The following is a 20457-nucleotide window of genomic DNA, read 5'->3' as shown; positions in this document are numbered from 1 at the left end:
AAACATGTCCCAGGATGTTGGGGGAGAGCGGGAACTGCCCCAGTTAAATACCTGGTAGGCACTGGCACTTGTCAGAGGCAAGCAATTGTCTTCCTGCCTCTGCAGGAGGGTAGGAAGGTTAAGAGCGCAGATTCTGGATTCAAAGCCCTCTGGCCCCACCTCGGACTACCTGCATGACCGCTAAGCCTCAGTCTCCATGTCTGTAAGAGGGGTACAGTATGCCACAGCTGTCGTGAGGATTAAATGACGATGCATATAAAATGCTGACCAGAGCACCAGGCACATGCTCAGTCAGGAAATAGTACTGTCGGATGAAGAAACATAGGCTCAGAGAGGAGAGCTGTTCAATGTGACCTGGAAAATCTGGGGATGCTGGGAGCAGACATGTGCCAGGGGCTGCCAGCCGGGCACCTGGGTCAGTGGCATCAGGCAGGAGACAGGCAGGGCCAAGCCAGGAAAATATTATGACTTTATTTGCTACACTGACAGCAGTTCTGAGTGGGGGTGGTGGCTGCCGTCACTACATGGGACATCTGAAGGGGGACATCGAGAGTTAGCATTTCCCCAGGTGGGAGCAGGCTGGGCCAGGAAGACTTGGGGCATGAGGGTGACAAACGCCAACCTCAGGGCTGCAGTAGTGATGGCGGTGGTGTCTCTGGAGATGGGTCCCAGTGGGTGGCTCAGAGGCAGGGAGATCCAGTGTCCAGGGTGCCAGCCGGGGCCTGCGCTACCTCATGGGCTCAGTGGGTGGCGGCCAGGGCTGCTCAGCCAGCTCCTGCTCCAGCTGCTTGAAACGCTTCTTGGAGGCCCGTTTGGGCTGGAGCCGCTTCAGGCATCCTGGGAGGAACTGGTCCAGCACACTCTGCCGGGGACAGGGATGGGGCAGAGGGGCAGCTGTGGCTGAGTCCCACCCCCAGAGCCCCCATCCACCCCCCAGTTTGGGGCAGGCCCCACCTCCAGCATGAAGGCTCCCACAAGGTTGAGGGCAACCAGGCCCAGCAGCAGCAGCTTGAAGCAGGTGTCAGTCATGTTCTTCAGCTGCAGCAGCCCCTGCAGGGAGCCAGGGTGCAGGAGGAGGCCCACCAGGACGGAGCCCAAGAACAACAGGGCCACCAGGAAGGGCACTGCAGGTGAAGGAGTCAGTCAGGCCAGGGAGCCCCCACACACTCACACACATGCCCGAAGGGTGCCCCCTAGTCCCCCCAGCCCCTCCCTCCATCACACCATTGGTGTAGAGTGGCCTGCGGAAGGGCGCCCCCTTGGACATGGCCGTGGCCAAGATGAGGTACTGGAAGCTGGACACAAAGAAGACCACCGTGTTCTCGTAGTTGGGCAGGTTGTCTGGTGCAGGAACCGTCCTGTTCAGAGGCACAAACCTGGGGGCACAGGGACCAGGGGTCAAGGAACACGTGTGAGGAGGACGGGGCAGGGGTGAGCTCCCTACTACTCACCAGGGCTGGGTCACAGTCGAGAAGTAGCCCCCCAGCTGCATGCCGGCCACCAGGACCACCTGCAGCAGCAGGCTGCCGAGCACGGGCACGCTCAGCAGGGCCCCCGGCGGCCGCGCCCGCCCCAGCTCCAGCGCCGGCCCCGTGTGGCTCATGAGCACTGCCACTGTGGTGGTGATGACCAGGTCGATGACCAGGAACTGTGTGTCGCCCAGGTTGGTATTGACCTGCCAGCAGGGGCGGGGGGAGAAGGAAAGAGAGCTCTTAGCCTGATGGGGGAAGCAGCAGCCCTGCCCTCAAAGAGTCTGATGGCGAAGCTGTGCTTCTGCTGGGCAATCTTATGGGGAGGCAGCACCCTCCTGCTGCTGGGAACTCCCAGTCTGATGGAGGAGACACTGCCCTGCCTTCAGGGAGCCCCCTCCCAATCTGAGGGAGAAGGCACCCCTGCTGACCTTGGGGGGCCTAAATCTGATGGGGGCAGGTTCCTGTTACCCGCAGGGAACTCCCAGCCTGAGGCGGAGGCTTTGGCTCTGCCTTGTGGAGCCCGTAGGTTACTGGAGGACACACGGTTCCTGCCCTCAGGTTTAAAGTGGACACAGGGACAGAAGCTGCTATGAAGTCTGCATTGCCCCATGACATCACCTGCTTTCTGTGGGAGCTAGCAACGCATGCTCAAAGCAGAGGGTGAGGGATACCCTCTAAGCAGAACTAGGGAGGCACAGCCAAGGTTTGGGCCAGGGTGAGCAGGGAAACAGGCAGAGGCCTTGGCTCTACACGACTCCTGCCTCCGCCTCCTTCACCCCTGCCTGGACTCTGCCTCAGTCTCCCCTGCAGACTGGAGCTCCCAGATGACAGGGATGAAACATTAGCACAGGACAGATGCTCCTGTTTCTGAGCACCTACTGTGCACCAGGTGCTAAGTGCTTTCATCACCTTATTTGAGCCTTAGGAGCTGCCCAAGCCACACGGCTCGAGCAGGATTTGGGGCCCCACTGTCTACTCCAGAACCCGCCGGGCTCCTCCCCACGCTGCTGCAGTCCTGGCCCTGGGCTCTTGGGCATGGCTGTAGGCAGCGGGCCCTGCAGATATTCACCGTGTAGAGGATCAGGACAGAGATGAACTGGGTCAGGCTGTACAGGGCCATGTACTTGAAGACGCTGAACGACGTGTCCAGGGAACAGCGACCTTCCCTGGGTATCGGGGTACGGGCATTAGGAGGCCCAGGCCAGTGGATGAACCCTGCCGAGTCCCCACCCGCCAGCCCCCTGCTCGCCTCACCTGATGATCATGGGCACACACTCAATGTTGGCCACGCTCGAGGTGAAGGGCGAGACCACTGAGGCCTCTGCCTGGGAGAGCGAGATGCCCACGTCAGCTGCCTTCAGGGCCCCACAGTCATTGGCGCCGTCCCCGCACATGCCCACACAGTACCTGACAGAGAGGGGAGGGCGGGCGTGGCCTGGATTCACCTGCCGGCTAGGAGTCTGGGAGGGGCCTCCTCATCTGTGGAATGACCCACCCACCTCACGGGCTTGCTGGCAGAACCTCCTCATGGGGATGCTGGATCCCTGCTGCCCGCATACTGCCTGGTACATACCCAGTAAATGGTACCCAGTAGGTGCTCGGTAACTAGGTGCAAATACAGGTTGCCCTCTACATCCACAGGTTCTGCATCCACAAATATGGAAGGCCAACTGTACTTTTTATGTAAGGGACTTCAGCATCTCTGGGTTGTGGCTGTGCAGGGACTCCCGAGACCAATTCCCCGCAGACACCAAGGGCCGATGCACTACTTTAAGCGCGGCAGACCGGGGAGAGGCCGCCAGGTTCTCTGAGGCTGATGGCTCCCTGATGCCTGAGGTGGGAGGCAGGGACCCATGGACCAGCTCGGCTGCCCGCAGGCCCCTCACGCACAGCTACTCACTGCAGCTTCTGCAGCTCACACACCAGCTCTGTCTTCTGCTCAGGAGACATGCGGGCAAAGACGGTGCCCTGGACCAGGACCTGGGAGCCCAGGGAGACGAGGAGGGGCTGAGGCAGCTAAGAAGAGGAGGGAGCGCAGAATAGCGAGGTATGGGGTGAACAGGGAGGCCCAGGGGCAGCCCTACCTTGGGCAGCAGCTTGGGGAAGTGCTTCAGAAGGACACCAAAGGTGGACCCGCTGAGGGCCAGGTGACTGGATCGGGGGTCTGGATCCATGGTGTAGCTTGCAGCCTGGTCAGGATCCTGGGGGCCCAGGAAGCTCAGCTTAGCTCCCCTTGCCCACCCCAAGAGCTGGGGCCCGGGTCAGATGACAGGGTGGGGTGTGTGGCTGGAACTCTGGGTCAGACTCACCTGGGCCCCGTTCATGGCTGTGGAGGACTCCACTGGCAGGAGCTGGAGGGAGGCAGGCTGGCCCTGCTCAGGAGGGGTGGCGTGGATGATGACCAGACGCTCCTGGGGGTCCACCATGCCACAGGCCTGGGCCACAGTGACTGCCGTCTGCAGGTTGTCCCCTGAGGGGTATGGGGGCAAGGTCAGGGTCCAGCTGCTGTTGAAGGGGGCCATCCTCACCCTGACATATATAGATGGGAAAATTGAAGCCGGACAGAATCCATTTGCCACAACTGGCTGAGTGAGCTCAGGCAGGTTATTGACATCTCTGAACCTCTCAGAACTAGGCATCAAAGACTTAAGAGAAACCGGGGGCCTGAGTTCCTGTCACAACCTTTAAGCCTGACATAACTTCCCCTGTTTCTCAGAGGTGGAAGCTGGAACTTGGGGAGGGGTCGTCTAGCAGGTAAGTAGCCAAGCTGGAACCCAGGCTGTCCAAGACCAGCCCTGGGCTCTTTGGAAGTCACTCTACTCCTCTGAGCCTCACCTGTCTCATCTGTCAAATGGGGTGACAATTACCACTTGGGAGGGAGATTGTGAAGATACTTGAAATATGTGAAAAGGATCTGACCTGAAGCAGGGGCCCAAAGAGATGCCCTGGGAGGGGACACTGGGTACCATTCTCTTTGCCAGGATGGGGCAGATTCTGCCCTCCTAACCCGGCCCCTGCTGGTACCTGTCACCATGACGGTACGGATGCAGTTCCCCCGCAGAGTCTGTATGACTCGTGTTGTCTGTGGCTTTAGCAGATTCTGCATGACCAGTAGCCCCAGGAAACTCAGCTTCCACTCCACAGCGTCTCTGGAGGGTGGGCAGACCTGGGTCAGAGGTCAGGCAGTGGCCATGACCCTTCCCCCAGGCACCAGGCAGGCGCCTCCTCCCTGGGCCCTGACGGCACAAGGGCCTTCCTCTGCCCGCGCAGGGCCTGAGGCCCAGCCCCCAGGGCGCACCTCGTCAGTTGCTGAGCTGCCTCCAGGCTGGGTGCAATGGGCAGTGGCTTCCTGGCAAGGGCCACGACGCGGTAGCCAGCGGCTGTGTAGCTCTGTAGTGTCTGGGCAAAGTTGGTGGGCACTGCCGGGAAGAGGCAGGTGTCACTGGGACAAGGAGGTGGAGGCAGAGATGGAGGCTGGGTGTCCACCCCACTCGGTGCCAAAGCCAATCAGTGGACTTGGGGGCCCTCCATTCACCTGTCTCGGGGTCGCTGAGGCCTGCCACCAGCTCAGGGGAACCCTTGACATAGACCTCAGGCTGAGTGGCCCCCGGCCACGCCACCACCACACTCATGCGCTGCAGGGCCGACGAGAACGGGAAGCGGCTGAGGATGCTGACTGGCACCAGAGGCTCCTCCTGCAGGGTTGGAGGGGTAGCTGAGGGGCTGGCCTGTGGAGCCCCCCTCCCAGCCCACACCCCACAGGCACTCCCTCAGCCCACCGTGCCCTGCAGCTGGGGCTCCTGAAGCGGGGGCTTCATCACAGCCAAAACGTGGGTCCCAAATGTCGAGTGTTCAGCTGGTCCCTCCTCCAGGACCTGGGAAGCAGGCAGAGAAGGGTGGCGTAAAGGGGCGGCCTGGGGCAGCCAGTCCCTGGCCATGGAGGGGCAGTAGGAGAGACTGAAGTTACTCATGGAAGACTTCCCCCATGGGAAACTAGACAGAACCAAAGTCAAGAATGTGGGCCTTTGCAGTAAGGTGGACCCAAGTTCAAACTCTGGCTTTGCCATTTACAAGCTGCTGGGTGACCTTGGACAAGTAATTCCCAATCTCCCTCAGCATTGGTGTCCTCCCTGTGAAAACCTCCAGGTTTGAAGCTCCCTTCCTGGGGCTACAGGGAGGAGTACATGAGACAGGCATGTGCAGCAGTCCTGGCACACAGTAGGTGCTCAGCATGTGGCCTTGACCATTGTTATTCTCGACAGTGGGCACCATAAGAGACTCCCCCTGGAAGTCCCAGAATGAAGACCAGGTGGGCTTAGTTAGGGTCTGGCTGCCCCAAGGCAGGGGGTGGACCTGCTCAGCTTCCTCACCCAGCCAGTAGATTCCACCATCTTGAGGTCCATGGGGTCGCCCACTAAGGTGTTCTGGAGCCAGCTGAGAGTGTGGCAAGTGGCCAGTGCCCGGAGCAGGGGCCCCATGGGCAGGCAGCGGGGCTCTGAGACGAGCGACAGGAACTTCTGTCCCTCCAGGGGCACCACACCCTTCACGTTCAAGCCATCCTCAGTGAGGGTGCCTGTCTGTAGGAGGCAAGCACGCAGGCCAGTGATGAGTCCTGGGGTGAGCTGTGCCCTGCTGAGGTGGGCATCCATATCCCCTACCAGCGGGGCCTGTGGGAACCCCAGGCATCAGAAGAGGTCCTCTTGCTTCTAGACCTTTGCTCATGCAGGTCCCTCTGCTGGGTCACCCTCCCCAACCCCCAGGTTTCTCCATCTGGCATCACTTCCTCCAGAAAGGTTTCTTCCTTAACCTTACAGTTGAGTCAGGTGGTCCTTGCTCTGGAATCCCACCCCTGGCACCTGTACCACCCCATCATTTGTTCACAGTGGTACCAGGGAGAGAGTCTGGCCATGGACAACTCTCACTGTAATTACTGAATGAATGAATGAAGGAGTGAGGGAGGGAGTGAACAGATGCCTGCATTTCCCATAGCGTATTTCAACTGCTCAGTTACACAGCTGGCCCCTTTGGCAGCCTGGGAGCTCTGTGAATCTGATCGTGCTCCACCCTTGCAATTTAAATGACATCCAAACTCCTCACCAGGATTCTCCTCTGGGGTTGTAAGCCTCTGCTCCATCAGGACTCTGCTCGCCTCATCCTTGCCTCCCCCCTTCCCTGTCCCTGTGCCCCAGGGACATGGATGTTCCTCCAAGGAGCCATGAGTCACGCTGTTTGTTCCCTTCCACCCTGCTGGCCCTTCTCCTTTCTTGCTGTGGCCTCAGAGGTCACCAAGGGACCAGAGGAGCCTTCCTTGTCTGCCCCTCCTCTAAGGGACTGACCCCCACATACCACCCATCATGTGCCCCATTTGCTTCCTTCCTAGAACCCATCACCATCTGCAGCTGTCTGTGTCCTCCAGTGCACTCATTTGGTGGGGAACATCTCTGTGTAGGTCACTGTTGGATCCCCAGTGTTCACGACAGCACCCAGCACCCATGAGGCCCTCCATGGCTGTCAAACAAATTAAATGATTTTGGACATTTCATCTGCTGGACTGTGAGCTGCACATAGGTGGGAGCTGGGGCAGCAGGGCAGGGGGAGTGGTGCCTCTGAATGTTTCCGTCCAAGCACAGGACCAGGTGGTACCAGAGCTCAGGGCAGGGGCTCCATGGGTGGTGGGGTTCTGGGTTTAGCAGGTCCTCAGTCAGTGTTGAATGAAGAATGCAGGTGTCCCCTGCCCCATGTCAGCCCCTCCCTGCAGCCCCCACCTTGTCAAAACACACCAGCTGGAGCTTGCCACCCAGGTTGATGCGCAGTGGATGGATGCAGTAGATGCCCTGGCTCCGCAGGCGGCTCTGGGCGTAGAGCGTGCACACGGTCATGGCGGCCGGCAGGGCTGGCGGCACCACCACTGTCACCAGGTCCAGAGCCCGGATCACAATCTCCTTCACAGGCACCTGGCAGGAGGCACTGTGAATGCCAAGGGCCAGACCAGGTGGGCCTGGGGCCATCACTGGCAGCCCCCACCCAGCCCCTAAAGCTCACCTCGTTGCGGTAGAGGATGAAGATGCTGTAGACGGTGCCAAGGAGAGCTGGGATGACAGGAGAGGACTCAGTGGGATTTGGGGTGGGGCTCCGGGGGGCCACTGGCAGAGTAGGGTGTGGGGGGCCACTCACCCAGGACAGAGAGGGCCGCCACAAACTTCATGCTCTGTGTGTAGAACTTGAAGTGGATGGGCCGGGGATGCAGGATGGAGCTCATCAGGCCCCCCTTAGCCGTGCAGAACCCTGGGAGGAGATGTGGAAAGTGAGGCAGAGGAAGCTAAGGGTCAGGATGGGCCTCTCCCACACTCCACCCAACCTGTGCCTCTGGCGTTGTAAGGCAGGATGCTCCTGGGGTCAGCAACCACCCAGCTGGGGTCACACACAGAGCCCCACAGGCCTTACCCAGTTCTCTGGGGCTCAGTAAACAAGGAATTAGTGGATAGTGTCTACAAACTGAGTGGTTTCACTTAAAATCCAGATAGGCGGCTTTTGCTGAGAAAAGTCAGACCTGGTGACAACGGGCCCCATTCCCACATAACAGGAGCCTACTGGAGGTGTACAGCCCTGCTCTTTCCCTACGGGGTGGGCTCCTTCCTTTTTGCCGCGTCCCTGCCCCCTTCAGCCAACCCCAAGTTGGGGTGGGACTTGCCCGAGTCTCACAACAGGGCAGTGGCAGAGATGGGTCCCATGCTGCTTCGTGCTACCTCTCCTCTAGGTGCTGGGCTGAGCATCCTTACCTGTCTGGGTCACCACCGCCAGGACACGGGATCCTACAAAGGCCCGGGTCTGCAAGATGAGGGTCCCGCAGAAGAGCGTGTGCCGCCGGTGGGTCTCCGGGACGTAGGGCACCGGTCCCTCTGGCAGGGCTGTCTTCAGCACTGGAATGCTCTCCCCTGGGAGGGACGTGGTGTGAGGCCATGAGGGCCTCTGTGCCGCTCCCTCCCACCAAGACCCAAAGTTATGCACAGAATTGTGACATAAACCCTGGGTCTCATTTAACTCTTGTAACCATGTGTGAAGACACCACTGGCCCCATTTTACAGAGAGGTGCACTAAGACTCAGAAAGGGCAAAAGACCCAGATGCAGCGAGACAGTCGGGGAAGGATGTGTGCCAGCCAGTTTCCAGGAAGCATCCCTCCGGAGCCAGAAAGTGTGGGAGCACACGTGTGCGCAGAGTCGGGGGCAGGGGTGGGGGAGAGTGTTCTTTGCCTTCTGTTGGAATTATTTTGTAACAAGCTGTGTCACTTTTATAATTCAAATCAATACAGAGATTGACACGAGGGGGCTAAACACCTGTAAAGCCCTTAGCTCTCTGCCGGACAGAGTGGCAATCCTTCACTGAGTGCCTCACTGAGGGGGGAGGGTAAGCATGTTACCTGAGGGCAAAAGGGAAAGAGAACTCAATCAAAAAGTTCCGATGCAAGACACAGCAGCAGGGCTCGGTGTGCTGGTGTCCTGGAAGGAGGGGTGGGAGGCCCCGTGCAGGGGGCTGGGGCTGACCTGTCAGAGAGCTCTCGTTGACCATGCACTCGCCAGCCACCAAGGCAGCATCGCAGGGCATCAGCCCGCCCTCCTGGGGCAGCACCAGGCAGTCTCCCGGCACCAGCTCACTGGAGTCCACCCATTCTTCCACTGCAGGCAAGTGGGGGCATCTCAGAACAGTCTGGACCCCTCCCCCACCTCCCTCCCCAGCCTCCCTCCCTCCCCCAGCTTACCTCCCCCAGGTCGGCACACGCACACCTGTGCAGACAGCTTGACCATGTCCCTCAGGGTCTCGCTTTGCTGTGAGCACAGAGAACAAGAAGAGAGTGGGTGGGTGGAGCCTACTCGGGGACCGCCTACCCTGTCCTGTCCACCTCGCACCACCCACCTTTCTGGTCCTGTAGATCGACAGGCAGATGGAGAAGGCGGAGATGAAGAAGATGCACACGGCATACCAGTAGTAGTGGTCGGCCAGCCATAGCCCGATGCTGAAGGCCTGGAACCCATAGTAGGGGTTCAGTGCCTGGTGAGGGGTGGGGTGGGGAGGCAGCGTCAGGGCCCACGTCCCCCAGGGCAGCCCAGCCCCAGGCCGGGCCTCCTGTGTCCACAGGAGCAGAGGGCCTGGCAGCTGCCTAAGGACTAAAGCCAGGCCTGTCTCCTGGTCAGTCCCGTCCAGACATCCCTCGAGCCCCCAGCTTCTTTGCTCTAAAGAGGACACAGGCTTTCCAGGTCCCTGCTAAGCACGTCATCTAAGTGTCACACGACTGTGATGACAATTCCACAAGGTGGATGCTACCATCAGCTTCATTTTACAGCTGAGGAAGCTGAGGCACAGAAGGGGTAAATCACTTGCCTGAAACCACACAGCTCCCAAGTGGCAGACTGAGGTTTACATCAGGCCAGACTCCAAGGCCTCCTCTCCCTCTCACAGGCGTCCAGCCCTGGCTCAGAGGGCCGGGACGTTAGCAGTGTACTCTAGATCTGTCTGGGTCAGTGGCTTCCCTTTGTCCCCGTGTGACCCTGACCATGCCACGTCCCTGCTCTGAAGCTTGGGTTCTTCAAGGGTGAATGGAGTGTCCCTGTTCCCAGTCTCTACCCTGAGGCTGTTGGAGCATGAAAAGTGGACAATGCCCGGAACGGTCCTGGACTCTGGAGCCTGGCTGTCAGCACAGTGGGAGCCCAGGCTGTGTGTTTGTCTCTTGGCCTCTAATCCCCAGCCCCAGCCTTGCCCTGAGCAAACTGAGGCTGGGTCTGAGATGGTTCTCCACTATGGAGAAGGGGGAAGCTGGTCTGGTCTGGTCTGCTACTGTATAATGGCCCAGAGAGGGCATGTCCCTGGCCAAGGTCACACAGCCAGCTCAGGCCAGAGCTGAGGCGAGGCCCAGGGACAGCCCTACCTCATCCACCAGCAGCTGGGGATAGGACTTGACCGGTACATTGATCACATTGGGGCCGTAGATGGTCTTCCTGTAAAAGGAGAAGCAGCAGAGCCATCAGATGGGGGGGCTGAGGCAGCTGAACCCTCTGGGGGCGATGGGACTTTCTTTTTTTTTTTTTTTTCTTTTTCTTTTGATGGAGGTATTGGGGATTGAACCCAGGATCTCATGCATGCTAAGCCTGTGCTCTACCACTGAGCCAAACTCCCACCTCCCCCACTATTTTACAAGTGGGCAAACTGAGGCCCAGAGAAGGCAGGGGCCTGGAAGAAGGCCACACCCGAGGGTGCAAAGTAGGGGTCCCCAGCTCTCAGGGCAGCACCCACTTCACGGTTTGGTCCTGGAGGCTGAGGCCAGTGCAGGAGTGGTGGATGTCGTCACAGGTGCGGCCATTGTCCAGCAGGCTGGGAAGACAGAGAGGGGGCACTTGTGTGGGTGGCGGGGCCTGAGCTCTGCACCGCCCACCCCTTCTGGCCCACTTCTGCCGCACTGAGCTCCCAGGAGAAAGCAGGTCCCTCACTAACTCTGGGCTTAACTTTCTCCTTTCGTTTCTCTGATTGGGCCCCAAACCATCTCATCCAGGAAGAACAATGAGAGGTGATAATACTCAACAGTGACCACAGCACAGCTATTATTTAGTGATATTTAGAGCATTCTTTACAATGATGCCCCCTTAGGTAAGTCACTTAACCTCTCTGGGCCTCAGATTTCTCATCTGCAAAATGGGGACAGTGTCGGCACCTATCTCATAGGGCTACTGGGTGGACTGAACAAGATAAGTTTTGCAGAGTGCTTGGACAGTGCCTGGTACTTACTAAGAAGTAACAAACACGTCTTCTTGTGTAGCGGAGGCTGTTGGTGCCATCCCTACATGCCCTTGGCACTCACCTTTGCATGTTGCAGCCTCTTACTGCAAACACCTGCCTTTGCTTAAGGGCTTCTCCTGGCTGTGTGGACACCCTCAGCCCATGATCCAGGAAAGTCGAAATCATGGAAGAGTTCACATCCTCGGGAGTGGCCCGTGACCCATAACGGCAGGGAGGTGATGGGGTGTACCCGTGGTTTCTCACTCCTTGGGTGAGGGCACCCCAAGGTGTGGGCTCTACATTGGCTCAAAGAGCTCCTGAGGGGCCTAAGCTCCAGGTGCCCATGACAAGCCCCCTCCACTGGCTACCTTCCCTGCCCTGGCCCACTTCCTCTGTGTCTCCTGGGATCACCTTCCAAACAGGTTCCCTGCATGTGCATCCTTGTCTTGGGGTCTGCTTCTTGGGTTCAACTAAGACATAAAGTGAGCCCACATTTATCAAGCACTTAGTAGGCAGCAGAACAGGCACAGAAGGCCCCGGTCCAGAGCCTGTGATCTGACCCACAGCAGCGCCGCCACCTTGGGCCAGAGGCTGTATCAAGTCTTACATGAAGCGTGTGTACTTTACTATCAAAATAGCCCCAGGAGGCCAGGATTCTCTTCGTGATCTTTATAGACAAGAGACTCTGAGGCCCAGAGAGGCTCAGCGACTTGCCCCTGGTCAAGGGGGCCAAGGCACAGAGCTGAGAAGCCCAGGCCAGGCCACCTTCATGCCACCTCTCCGGCCCAACCCAGCACTGCTGGGGGAGGCGGCGTGAGCAGCACTGGCCCTGACTCCTTACCTGACTTGGCAGAAGGCCTGATGGGTCTCGATCCAGACATAGCGCTGACCCTGGAAGAGGTAGTACCGCAGTGTCCGCTGCTGGGTGGGAGAGAGGAGGGGCTGGGCTGGAGGCGGCCCCAGGAGGGGTGAGCACATGGTGGGGAGGGGCAGGGACCAGCAGCACAGGGAAGAGGTGGGAGAGGCTTGGACGTGTAAATGTGGTCAATCAGCCAGTATCCTGGACGTGTGGGACAACAGAACCAGAGGTATCTGGAGAACAACGGAGTCCAGCTCCCCACCATACAGGGTGTGAAAACGAGGCACAGAGACGGCCAAGGACTTGTCCAGAACCCAGCTGTCCACTTACCGCCTCCTCGTTCCTGTGGAGCTGGGTGGTGTCCTTCCAAGCATCCTCCAGTACTGCCCCCACAGCCACCTGGCTCCGGCCGTCCTCTGCCTGGGCCTGTGGGGGCAGCTGCAGGCTGGGGAGGCGGGTGAGGGAGTCACTGTGGAGCCCTGGGGGCTGCCCCAGCACCTCCCCATCCCCATGGAGCCATCTTCCCTCCTTGGGATGGGAGGTACCAGGATCAGCGCCTTTGCAGGAGGAGGGCAGGGGAAGCAGAGGCTTCTGGGAATAGGCCATGGGGCTGCCTCACCTGCCTTCGCTGATGGCCTCAGTCTGCACCTGGACAGTATAGAGCTGCCATGAACTATCCTGGAACACAGAAATGTGGACTCAGTCCTGCAAGAAACCTGTCCTCTCCAAGGCCCCACCCCACGGCCCAGTGGTTCCTGCTGGAGGAGGCTGGGAGCAAGGATAGAGGTGCCCTCAGGAACCACACAACCCACCCCTTCTGCCCACTGCTCAGATGGGAAAGCTGAGGTCCCAGGAGGACAACAACCTGTGTAAGGTCCCACAGAAATTTAGCAGCCAGGCTGGGCTGAGAGCCCAAGCATCCTCCACCCACCACCGTCCCCAACCCACTGCCACCCATCTCCGGATCCAGGCTTGCCCCTGCTCCGCCTGCCTCTCACCTCTTTGTCTCTTATTTCGATAACGAGTGTTTCGGCGCGGGCCAGGTTGCACGGCTGCAGCCGCAGCCGCACCCCCCACACGGGCTTCCATCGGAATAGCAGCAAAGGGATCCCTGCCATCATCCAGACCACGACGTGATAGCCTATGACTCTCCACGGACTGCCACAGTAGCCGCTGAGCCTCTGGGGACATGGGCGAGAGGAGGCCAAAGTGGGGGTGGGCGGGGCGGGGCGGGAGGCCGAGGTATCCGGGTTCCCACCCGGGGCTCCCTCGCCCCTCCCCTGTCCACGTACCACGGATGAAACTGAGGAGCTGAGGGGATCTATAGATGTCTCTATCGTCAGGGTCCCATAACCGGCGGGCGTGCTGCCCACGAGCGGGCTGCTGTCTGTGGGCAGAAAGAGCAAATGTCATTTGGTGGGGAGGCTCCTCCTTCTTTCCTTAAACATAACATGAGCCTAGTCATTTTATAAAGCTGGTCCAGTAACTTGCGTCTTCATGGGTCTGTTATCTGGCCGATCCGCTGGTTCGCACTCATAGTGTCTTATTTCCTTGTGCATCTGGTGATTTCTGACTGGGTGTGGGGCCAGGGTTGGGGGCCAAGGCCTGGTGGGCACCCCGAGCTGCCCCAGCACCCACACATCCAGCTATTAGCTTCCTGGGAGCTCTGTGTCTCACTTTCCATCCAGCCTCCACGCTGAGGGCAGGGACAGGGCTGCTTATCCTTGTTCAAGCCTCATGCCCAGCACAAGTCTGGCAGTGAAGAGATACTGAGAAGTTGAAGCTGGACTGATAAAACGTCAGGCCTGTCTGAGGGCAGCTGGAAAAGGGGCACCCTCACTCCAAAGGTGAAGTGGGGGCAAGGGGAGGGAAGAATCTAGCTGTTGGGGGTGGGCCAGACAGGAGGGCTGTGCTGAGTGAGCCCCCAAGGCCTGATGTACCAGAGCCCAGGTGAACAGTTAACAGGTTCCTTCCCACTATCACCCCCATTTTACAGACAGGTAAACTGAGGCTCAGAGAAGCACACCAGACGGCTCTACTGCAGAAATTCTTTTTTTCTCCTGCCTCCCCTACTGTAGAGCAGCACTGACAGACGGCAGGTGCTCTGGGCCCCCAGAAAGGGTGGGGCTCACAGCTCTAACCCTCAGGCAGCCTCTGCAAGGGTTTCTTTAAATGTGAACCCTCAACCTCTTAAAGCACCTGTTAAGACATGAAGATGCCTGGGCCCCTCCCAAGGCCTTCTGGAGCAACAGCAGTGGTGCTGGGCATCTGCATGCTCCCCAGGAGCCCCCGGAAAAGTTTGCTAGGGGGGATGGGAAAGCTACACATGCTGGGGGGCAGCCTGCTGAATTCGGACTCCCTCCCCTCCTCCTCCCCAACTAGAGCCCTGCAGAGACCTGATCTAAAAGTTCCACCCAACAAGCCCAGGGTGTCCAGGCAGCTGCCCCTGGCACAACATCCCCAGCCCCTCAGCTGCTCTGTCCCCCAACACTTGGGTTTCCACAGCTTCCCCAAAGCAACCCTGACAGTCAACATTCCCCGTGGGCCTACTGTGTGCGGGCTCTGCTCCTGATCCTTTTCACACGGTTAACACAAGTTACCTGCCGTGTAAGCACAATAATTATCCCCCTTTTATAGAAGAAAATTAGGCTCGGAGAGGTTAAGTAACTTGCCCTAGATCACACAGCTGAGTACCCGGCAGTGCCAGGATGCAAGCTCAGAAAGGCTGGCTTCAGAGTGGATTTTAGTCCCTCTGCCATACCACCCGGGAACACCCTGAGGATCGGGGCTGTGTGTCCCCACGAGACCAGGCAGAGGGTCTGTTTTCGCCCATCCCAGCCCCCCGTATCACCTCATAACTATGGTGGTAATAATTACTACAGTAAGGACCATAATAAGAGTAGCCAATGTTCATTAAGCACTTCCCAGGTGACAAGAGCTGCTCTAAGCCTCCACACGAATCAGCTCATTTCACTCTCCAGCAACACCATGAGGGACCCTTATTTTTCCCATCTGTACAAATGAGGGAACTGAGGCTCAGAGGCACAAAGACCCCTGAGTAAACGGTGGAGCCTGGAAGTCAGAGCCCCGATGCTGTGTTTTGGGCACTTTCAGAGAACAGGGCACATGGCCTGTGCCTCCTAGGCCTCTCTGAGAGAGATGACTCAAAACCCAAATTAATCTAAGCCCCACCCACGGCCAATCCCTCCCCGTCCACTGGATGACTCAGAAAATATACGAAGCCATCAGCTCCAGGAAGAGCCTGGTCTCTGGGGAAAACACACACACACACACACACACACACACACACACACACACGCACACACACACACAAAACACACACATATACACTCTCTCTGTCTCTCTCTCCCTCTCCCTCAGCCTGTAGCCCTCAATCACCCAGGTGTCTGGCCAGCAGGAAAGTCTCAAATCCAGAGGAGGAAGCCTGTCAGCCTTCTGCCCCGGGGCTCATAGAGACCCCAGCCTGGGTCCCCTGGAGTGGTCCTTTTCACTGTCTCGTCCTGGCCCAGTCCAGCTTGTGAGTAAGGCTTGTCAGGGCTTCGTTTCCTCCTATTCCTGCCAACAGCCCACAGACGACAAACAGCTGAGGCCTCTCTGCTCTCTGGGGCAGGGAGTGGCAGTGGGTGGGGGGTGGTTGAGGGGACTTGCCCTGGATCCTGGCCTGGGGGCAGAGCAACAAGCATTCAGGACAACTGACCCAGTCTAGCAACCTGGGGTCTCAGGTCCCTGGCCATCAACAAGCCCCAGCCTTTTCCTTGCCCCCTTCAAAAGGCCACAGTCCAGCTGCTACCGGAGTCCCAGCTGTCCTCCTTGTCAGAGCCCGGCACCAGCCTGGGGGACCTGCTCCCTGAGTGGGGCGGCGTGAGTAGTTTCACACTCTTGAGGGCTGTTCTTGAGATGTTTCTGGGGTGTAAGGGAGAAGAGCACCTCGGGGTTATCAGGGGCTGACACTGGCCAGGCTTTGTTCAAGGGCTTTACTTACATTAATTCATTTATTCCTCACCACAACCCTGTGAAGTGGGTACTACTTTTATCCCTATTTAGAGATTAGGAAACTGAGGCCCAGAGAGGTGAAGCAAGTTGCCCAAAGGCCACACAGCCAGCAAGTGGTGGGATGCGGAACCAGGCAGTGTGGCCGCAGGGTCCACACTCAACCACGGCACTACCACCACCATCGCTGTCGTCTCCATCAGTAATTGTGCTCCTGGACTTCTTACAAGCGGCTTAACCTCTCTGGGCTTTCACTTCCCATCTCTAGGATTATAACCCCCGAAGCAGCTGGCACACGCGGTGTTTGAAGTTCCTGAAGCGTCGGCCTGTGCAGGTGGGTGGTTGCTGGCTTCCCTGTCAAGGAGGTGTGGCTTCTGCTCTGCCCCATTTCTCAGGCTACGTTCCCATCACCCTGTTCTAAAACCCACAGCTGTGCCACTGCTCCCCTGGGTGCAGTCAACAGCTCCTCCCTGTGCCTTGAAACCCTCAGGCCAGCAGCTGGGCTGGCCCTGGGTGGGTCACTTTGCTCCCGCTGATCTGATTTCCTCCTGCAACACTCATTCAACTTATCCCATTTTACAGATGAGAAAACTGAGCCTCAGAGAGGTAGTCTGCCCACCAACTTATCTTGCAGCTGGAAAGGGCCTCACTCCAACATCCTCTCTGCCCACCTCACCCACATCCACCAACACCACCACAACATCAGGCTTGCACAGGTGTCGTGGTCCTCCTGCTCACAGTGCCTGGCATGTGGCTGGGACTCACAAATCATTCACTGAATGAATGAATGATGAAGGCCTGCACACCTCACTGACAAAAAGAGTGTGGAAGTGATGGTGCCTGGAGTCACTAAGTGCATCTCCTGCCTCTGGGTCAGCTGTGAGGTCAGAGGTAAGAGCCTCTTCTTGAGGGGCTCCGCCAAAGGCCATCTTGAGCTGCCCTCACTGCTCATTTTCCCCAGGATCTAAACAATGTCCCCTCTGGGAAGTTCTTCCTGATGCCTATCACACACCCACCATTTCATGAGGACACTCTCCCAGCCAACCTGGGGAAAAAGGAAGGGAGCTTGAAGGAGGAAGTCACATCTGTGGTACCCTCTATAGTTTCTTGGCAGGGTCAAGCCCAGGGCATGTTCTTGAAAAAAACCTGTCAAAACACTTGGAAGTGCTGGTTTACCTCTATTCAATCTCGGTCCCCACAGGGATAGCACAGGAAGGACAGGGCAGTGTCTGATTTCTTCTGGTACCACCAGCTCAGGCCAGCCCAGAGCAGGCGCAGGCAGGCTTCTTGGGATGTGAATACTTTCACAATGACTGCATTGCTCTTCTGAATAACAGTGACTGATTTTACATGTAACCCTCGGAGGGAGGGACGATTATCCCATTTTACAGGTGAGGAAACTGAGGAACACAGCTTCAAAGTCCTTTGCCCCGGGTCATTCAGTTTGAAAGGGGAGAAGCTGGAAATCAGTGGGTCTGAATGAAGACATTTCTCTTAGTTCATCCTCACAGTCACCTCTCGAAAACTGTGGATTAGGATCCCCATTTAAAATGAGGCACAGAGAGGTTGATTGACATGTCCAAGGTCACACAGCTCTGAGGGGTCAAGACTAAACTTGAACCTAGCCTGACTGCAGAGCAGGGGGGCTAGAGTCAAAGCCATTTGGGAACCTCTTGTTTCCTGCGGAAGCACCGGTTTCTAGTTTTAGTATATGTGCTGCCGAAGCGAGCATGGAAGCACTGGTTTCCTGCTGGTGACCTGGCAGCAGCCCAGGGCAGCAGTGCTGCCTCCTCCGCTGCTGCGCTTCTCCTGTGGCCAGAAGCTCCTCTCCTTGGCAGGGCTAGGAGCGTGAGGGACAATCTACGAGGAACACTCTGATCTGGAGTCAAGAGGCCATCTTTCTTCAGCCTTTCCCCCTCCCTCACCCTGGTGTGCCCTAGACTTCGGGTGGTGGGGAGTAAGGTGGGAGATGGGGAGGGAGAGACCTGAACTGAGGGGTCCGCAGGTGCAGAGAGGATGCTCAAGCATTGGTGGCCCTTGGCTGAGGTCTGGGCTCTGAGTGACTCACATGGAAATGAGATCCTTCTGTATAGGAGAGGTCTACCGGCTCCATCTGCAGCAAGTGGGGCTTAAATTAGACTCGGGGAAGTGTGGCCTCCAGAAGCACGGCCTGGGACCTACCGGTAACATGGAGGGTGTGGTCCTTGGACCTGGATGCTGACAAGTTTCCTGGGGGGCTGAGGCAGTAGATCAGGAGTGGTATTTGTGCCCCAGGGCACTCTGATGCGGGTACTCAGAAGCCTTGGCTTCTCCAACCCTATTCATTCATTCAGCCAAGAGGAACAACTGCTCAGAGGCCCCGGATGCAGCGGCCTCCACGCCTCTTCCCTCATCTGGACATCCGTCACTACGGGAGGGAGTCCAGTACGAGGGGGATATCTTCCCGCGCCTCGTTACCGCGGCCAAGGGGTTGCCGGTTTGCACCGCGCAAGGCGCTTCCTCTCCCGGGGCTGTAGGAAGGCGCGGAGGCGATGGCTCTGCGCGGCGCCATCCCCGGGCTCCTGGCCTCTCTGGGAAGGGGAAGAGCGCGGGCGCAGAGATCCCCCAGGGGCCCGCGACCCCGCAGTGGGGGTGTCTCCCCAAGACAGGTGTGACGACGGGCAGACGGGGACCGCGCCCGGTTTCCGTCGGCCAGGGCTGCGCGCTCACCTGCGCTCATCGCGGCTCCTCGCGCTCATCGCCGGGCCCGGACGTCGTGATGCCCCGCGGTGGGGGTCGAGACGGAAGGCCGAGGGCGCGGGGCGCTGCGGGGCTGGGCGGCCCGAGGCACCTGCGGGACCCAGCGTCTGGTGCCGCGGCGAAGGTGCTGCAGTCGGGCTCTGTGCGCCGCCCAGCTCAGTGCGGCCAAGCCCCGCCCCGCCTCCTGCGGCGCCACGTCCGTCCGCGCGCCGCCGGGGCTGCCGGGATTTGTAGTCCGAGCCCGCCGCCAACGCGCGAGTGCAGGTGTGGGGGTCTGAGGGATAGACAGACAGACCTCGGACAGGCAGACACACCCAGAGGGGCGACACTCAGGGAATCCGACAGGACAACGCTCAGACACATGAGCGCACAGACACACACAGAGAAATAGCCCTCAGATGCACAAACACAAGTACACAACACCCCTCCCACCCTACGCAGATTCACATACAGAGCTGTGACACGGAGATACAGACACAATAATTCTCAGGCACACACAGAGGCAGGATACTCAGGGAAACAGGACAGCCTTGGTACAAAACACACAGGTACACAACAACCGCAGACACACATATAGATACATACACAGAGGCCAAATTCCCAAGACGCAGACACAACACACAGATTGACACCCAGAAGTGGTACTTAGAGACAGTGTACACATACCCAGTAGTGTGACACTTAGAAACACAACACCGCCCCCACTCCCTGCCACACATTCTATACTGGAGTCAATACTATAGTGGTTAAGGATGTCACATGCTAGTTCAAGCTGGCCTCCATGTCTTCTAGGCTCTGTGACCTTGGGCAAGTCACTTAACCTCTCTGGGCCTCATTTCTTAACCTGTAGGATGACAATGACATTAGCAATACCCGCTTAATGGATTGTTGTGAGGTTCACATGAACAAAAGCATGTAAAGCACTTGGGACAGTGCCTGGCGCTGCTCAATAAATGTCTGAGAAGGAAGACACACCTGCCCAAAGACTCTCATGGTCAGATGTGTCCCACAGAGATGTGTGTGGACACAGGGAGGCTCTGCAGTGATGCACAGAAGACCTCTAAAATGCCAGAGAAATAACTGAGGCATAATCTGGATCTCAGAAGCCTCTCAGCATGACCACAGACACGCCTGCACAGGTGGAAAGCAAGGAGGCTCCTGAAAGGCACTGGAGACTTCATGCTTGTATGCAGCATTGTCATGTTGCCCCATAGTGACAGGTACAGACCCAGTGTCCCTTGACCCTGGGGTCGGTGGCTTCTCTAATCCTCCAAAGGATTAGAGACTGTGGGCTCTGGGGCAAACCAGGGAAAGATCACATTAGGGCCAAGGATAAGACTGGGCCTGATCAACGTTTATCCAGTATGAATTCATTCTTTTTTCGGGGGTGGGGTGGGGGTAGGCTTATTTATTTGTTTTTTAGAAGAGGTACTGGGGATTGAACCCAAGACCTCATGCATGCTAAGCCTGCACTCTACCACTGCCCCCAATCCAGTATGAATTTCTGCCATGGCCGGCACTGTTTCTAGGAGCTGGGAACATGAGGGTGAACAAGCAGACATGGGGAGCAGTCAAAGGCAAGCAGAGAACTCCAGTGGTAACCTGTCGT

At 58.0% G+C, this 20457-nt stretch overlaps 1 protein-coding gene across 6 annotated transcripts; it reads right to left on the bottom strand.

Moving 5' to 3' along the window:
• Window positions 1-452: 452 nt before the first annotated feature.
• On the bottom strand, window positions 453-19004 carry ATP13A2 (ATPase cation transporting 13A2). Of its 6 annotated transcripts, none has more exons than XM_072975279.1 (29): window positions 18819-19004; window positions 13391-13485; window positions 13097-13279; window positions 12718-12776; window positions 12429-12543; window positions 12081-12160; window positions 10760-10837; window positions 10395-10464; window positions 9386-9520; window positions 9231-9297; window positions 9016-9147; window positions 8252-8407; window positions 7647-7757; window positions 7515-7561; window positions 7238-7426; window positions 5843-6049; window positions 5252-5347; window positions 5008-5167; window positions 4771-4891; window positions 4497-4621; window positions 3782-3942; window positions 3557-3673; window positions 3373-3479; window positions 2727-2879; window positions 2542-2638; window positions 1452-1675; window positions 1225-1376; window positions 955-1124; window positions 453-862 (listed from the first exon to the last, which is right to left on the bottom strand). In XM_072975279.1, the coding sequence occupies exons 1-29, from the start codon at window positions 18826-18828 to the stop codon at window positions 728-730; spliced, it is 3552 nt and encodes a 1183-aa protein (XP_072831380.1). In that variant the 5' UTR covers window positions 18829-19004; the 3' UTR covers window positions 453-727. The 6 variants fall into 6 exon arrangements, with proteins under 6 accessions (XP_072831380.1, XP_072831382.1, XP_072831383.1 ...); XM_072975281.1 differs by having other exon boundaries at window positions 3373-3452; XM_072975282.1 differs by having other exon boundaries at window positions 9386-9493.
• Window positions 19005-20457: the final 1453 nt, after the last annotated feature.

Source organism: Vicugna pacos, chromosome 13 (assembly GCF_048564905.1).
Source record: "Vicugna pacos chromosome 13, VicPac4, whole genome shotgun sequence".
In the NCBI taxonomy this organism is placed as follows: domain Eukaryota; kingdom Metazoa; phylum Chordata; class Mammalia; order Artiodactyla; family Camelidae; genus Vicugna; species Vicugna pacos.
The sequence above is the reverse complement of the archived record's forward strand: the minus strand, read 5'-3'. Positions and strand labels throughout refer to the sequence as shown.

Coding starts and splice junctions, on each gene's coding strand:
- ATP13A2 (XM_072975279.1), bottom strand. Junction 12,777..13,096: donor TCGAAATAAGAGACAAAGAG/GTGAGAGGCAGG, acceptor TCTGTGTTCCAG/GATAGTTCATGGCAGCTCTA. Junction 3,480..3,556: donor TCCCCAAGCTGCTGCCCAAG/GTAGGGCTGCCC, acceptor TAGCTGCCTCAG/CCCCTCCTCGTCTCCCTGGG.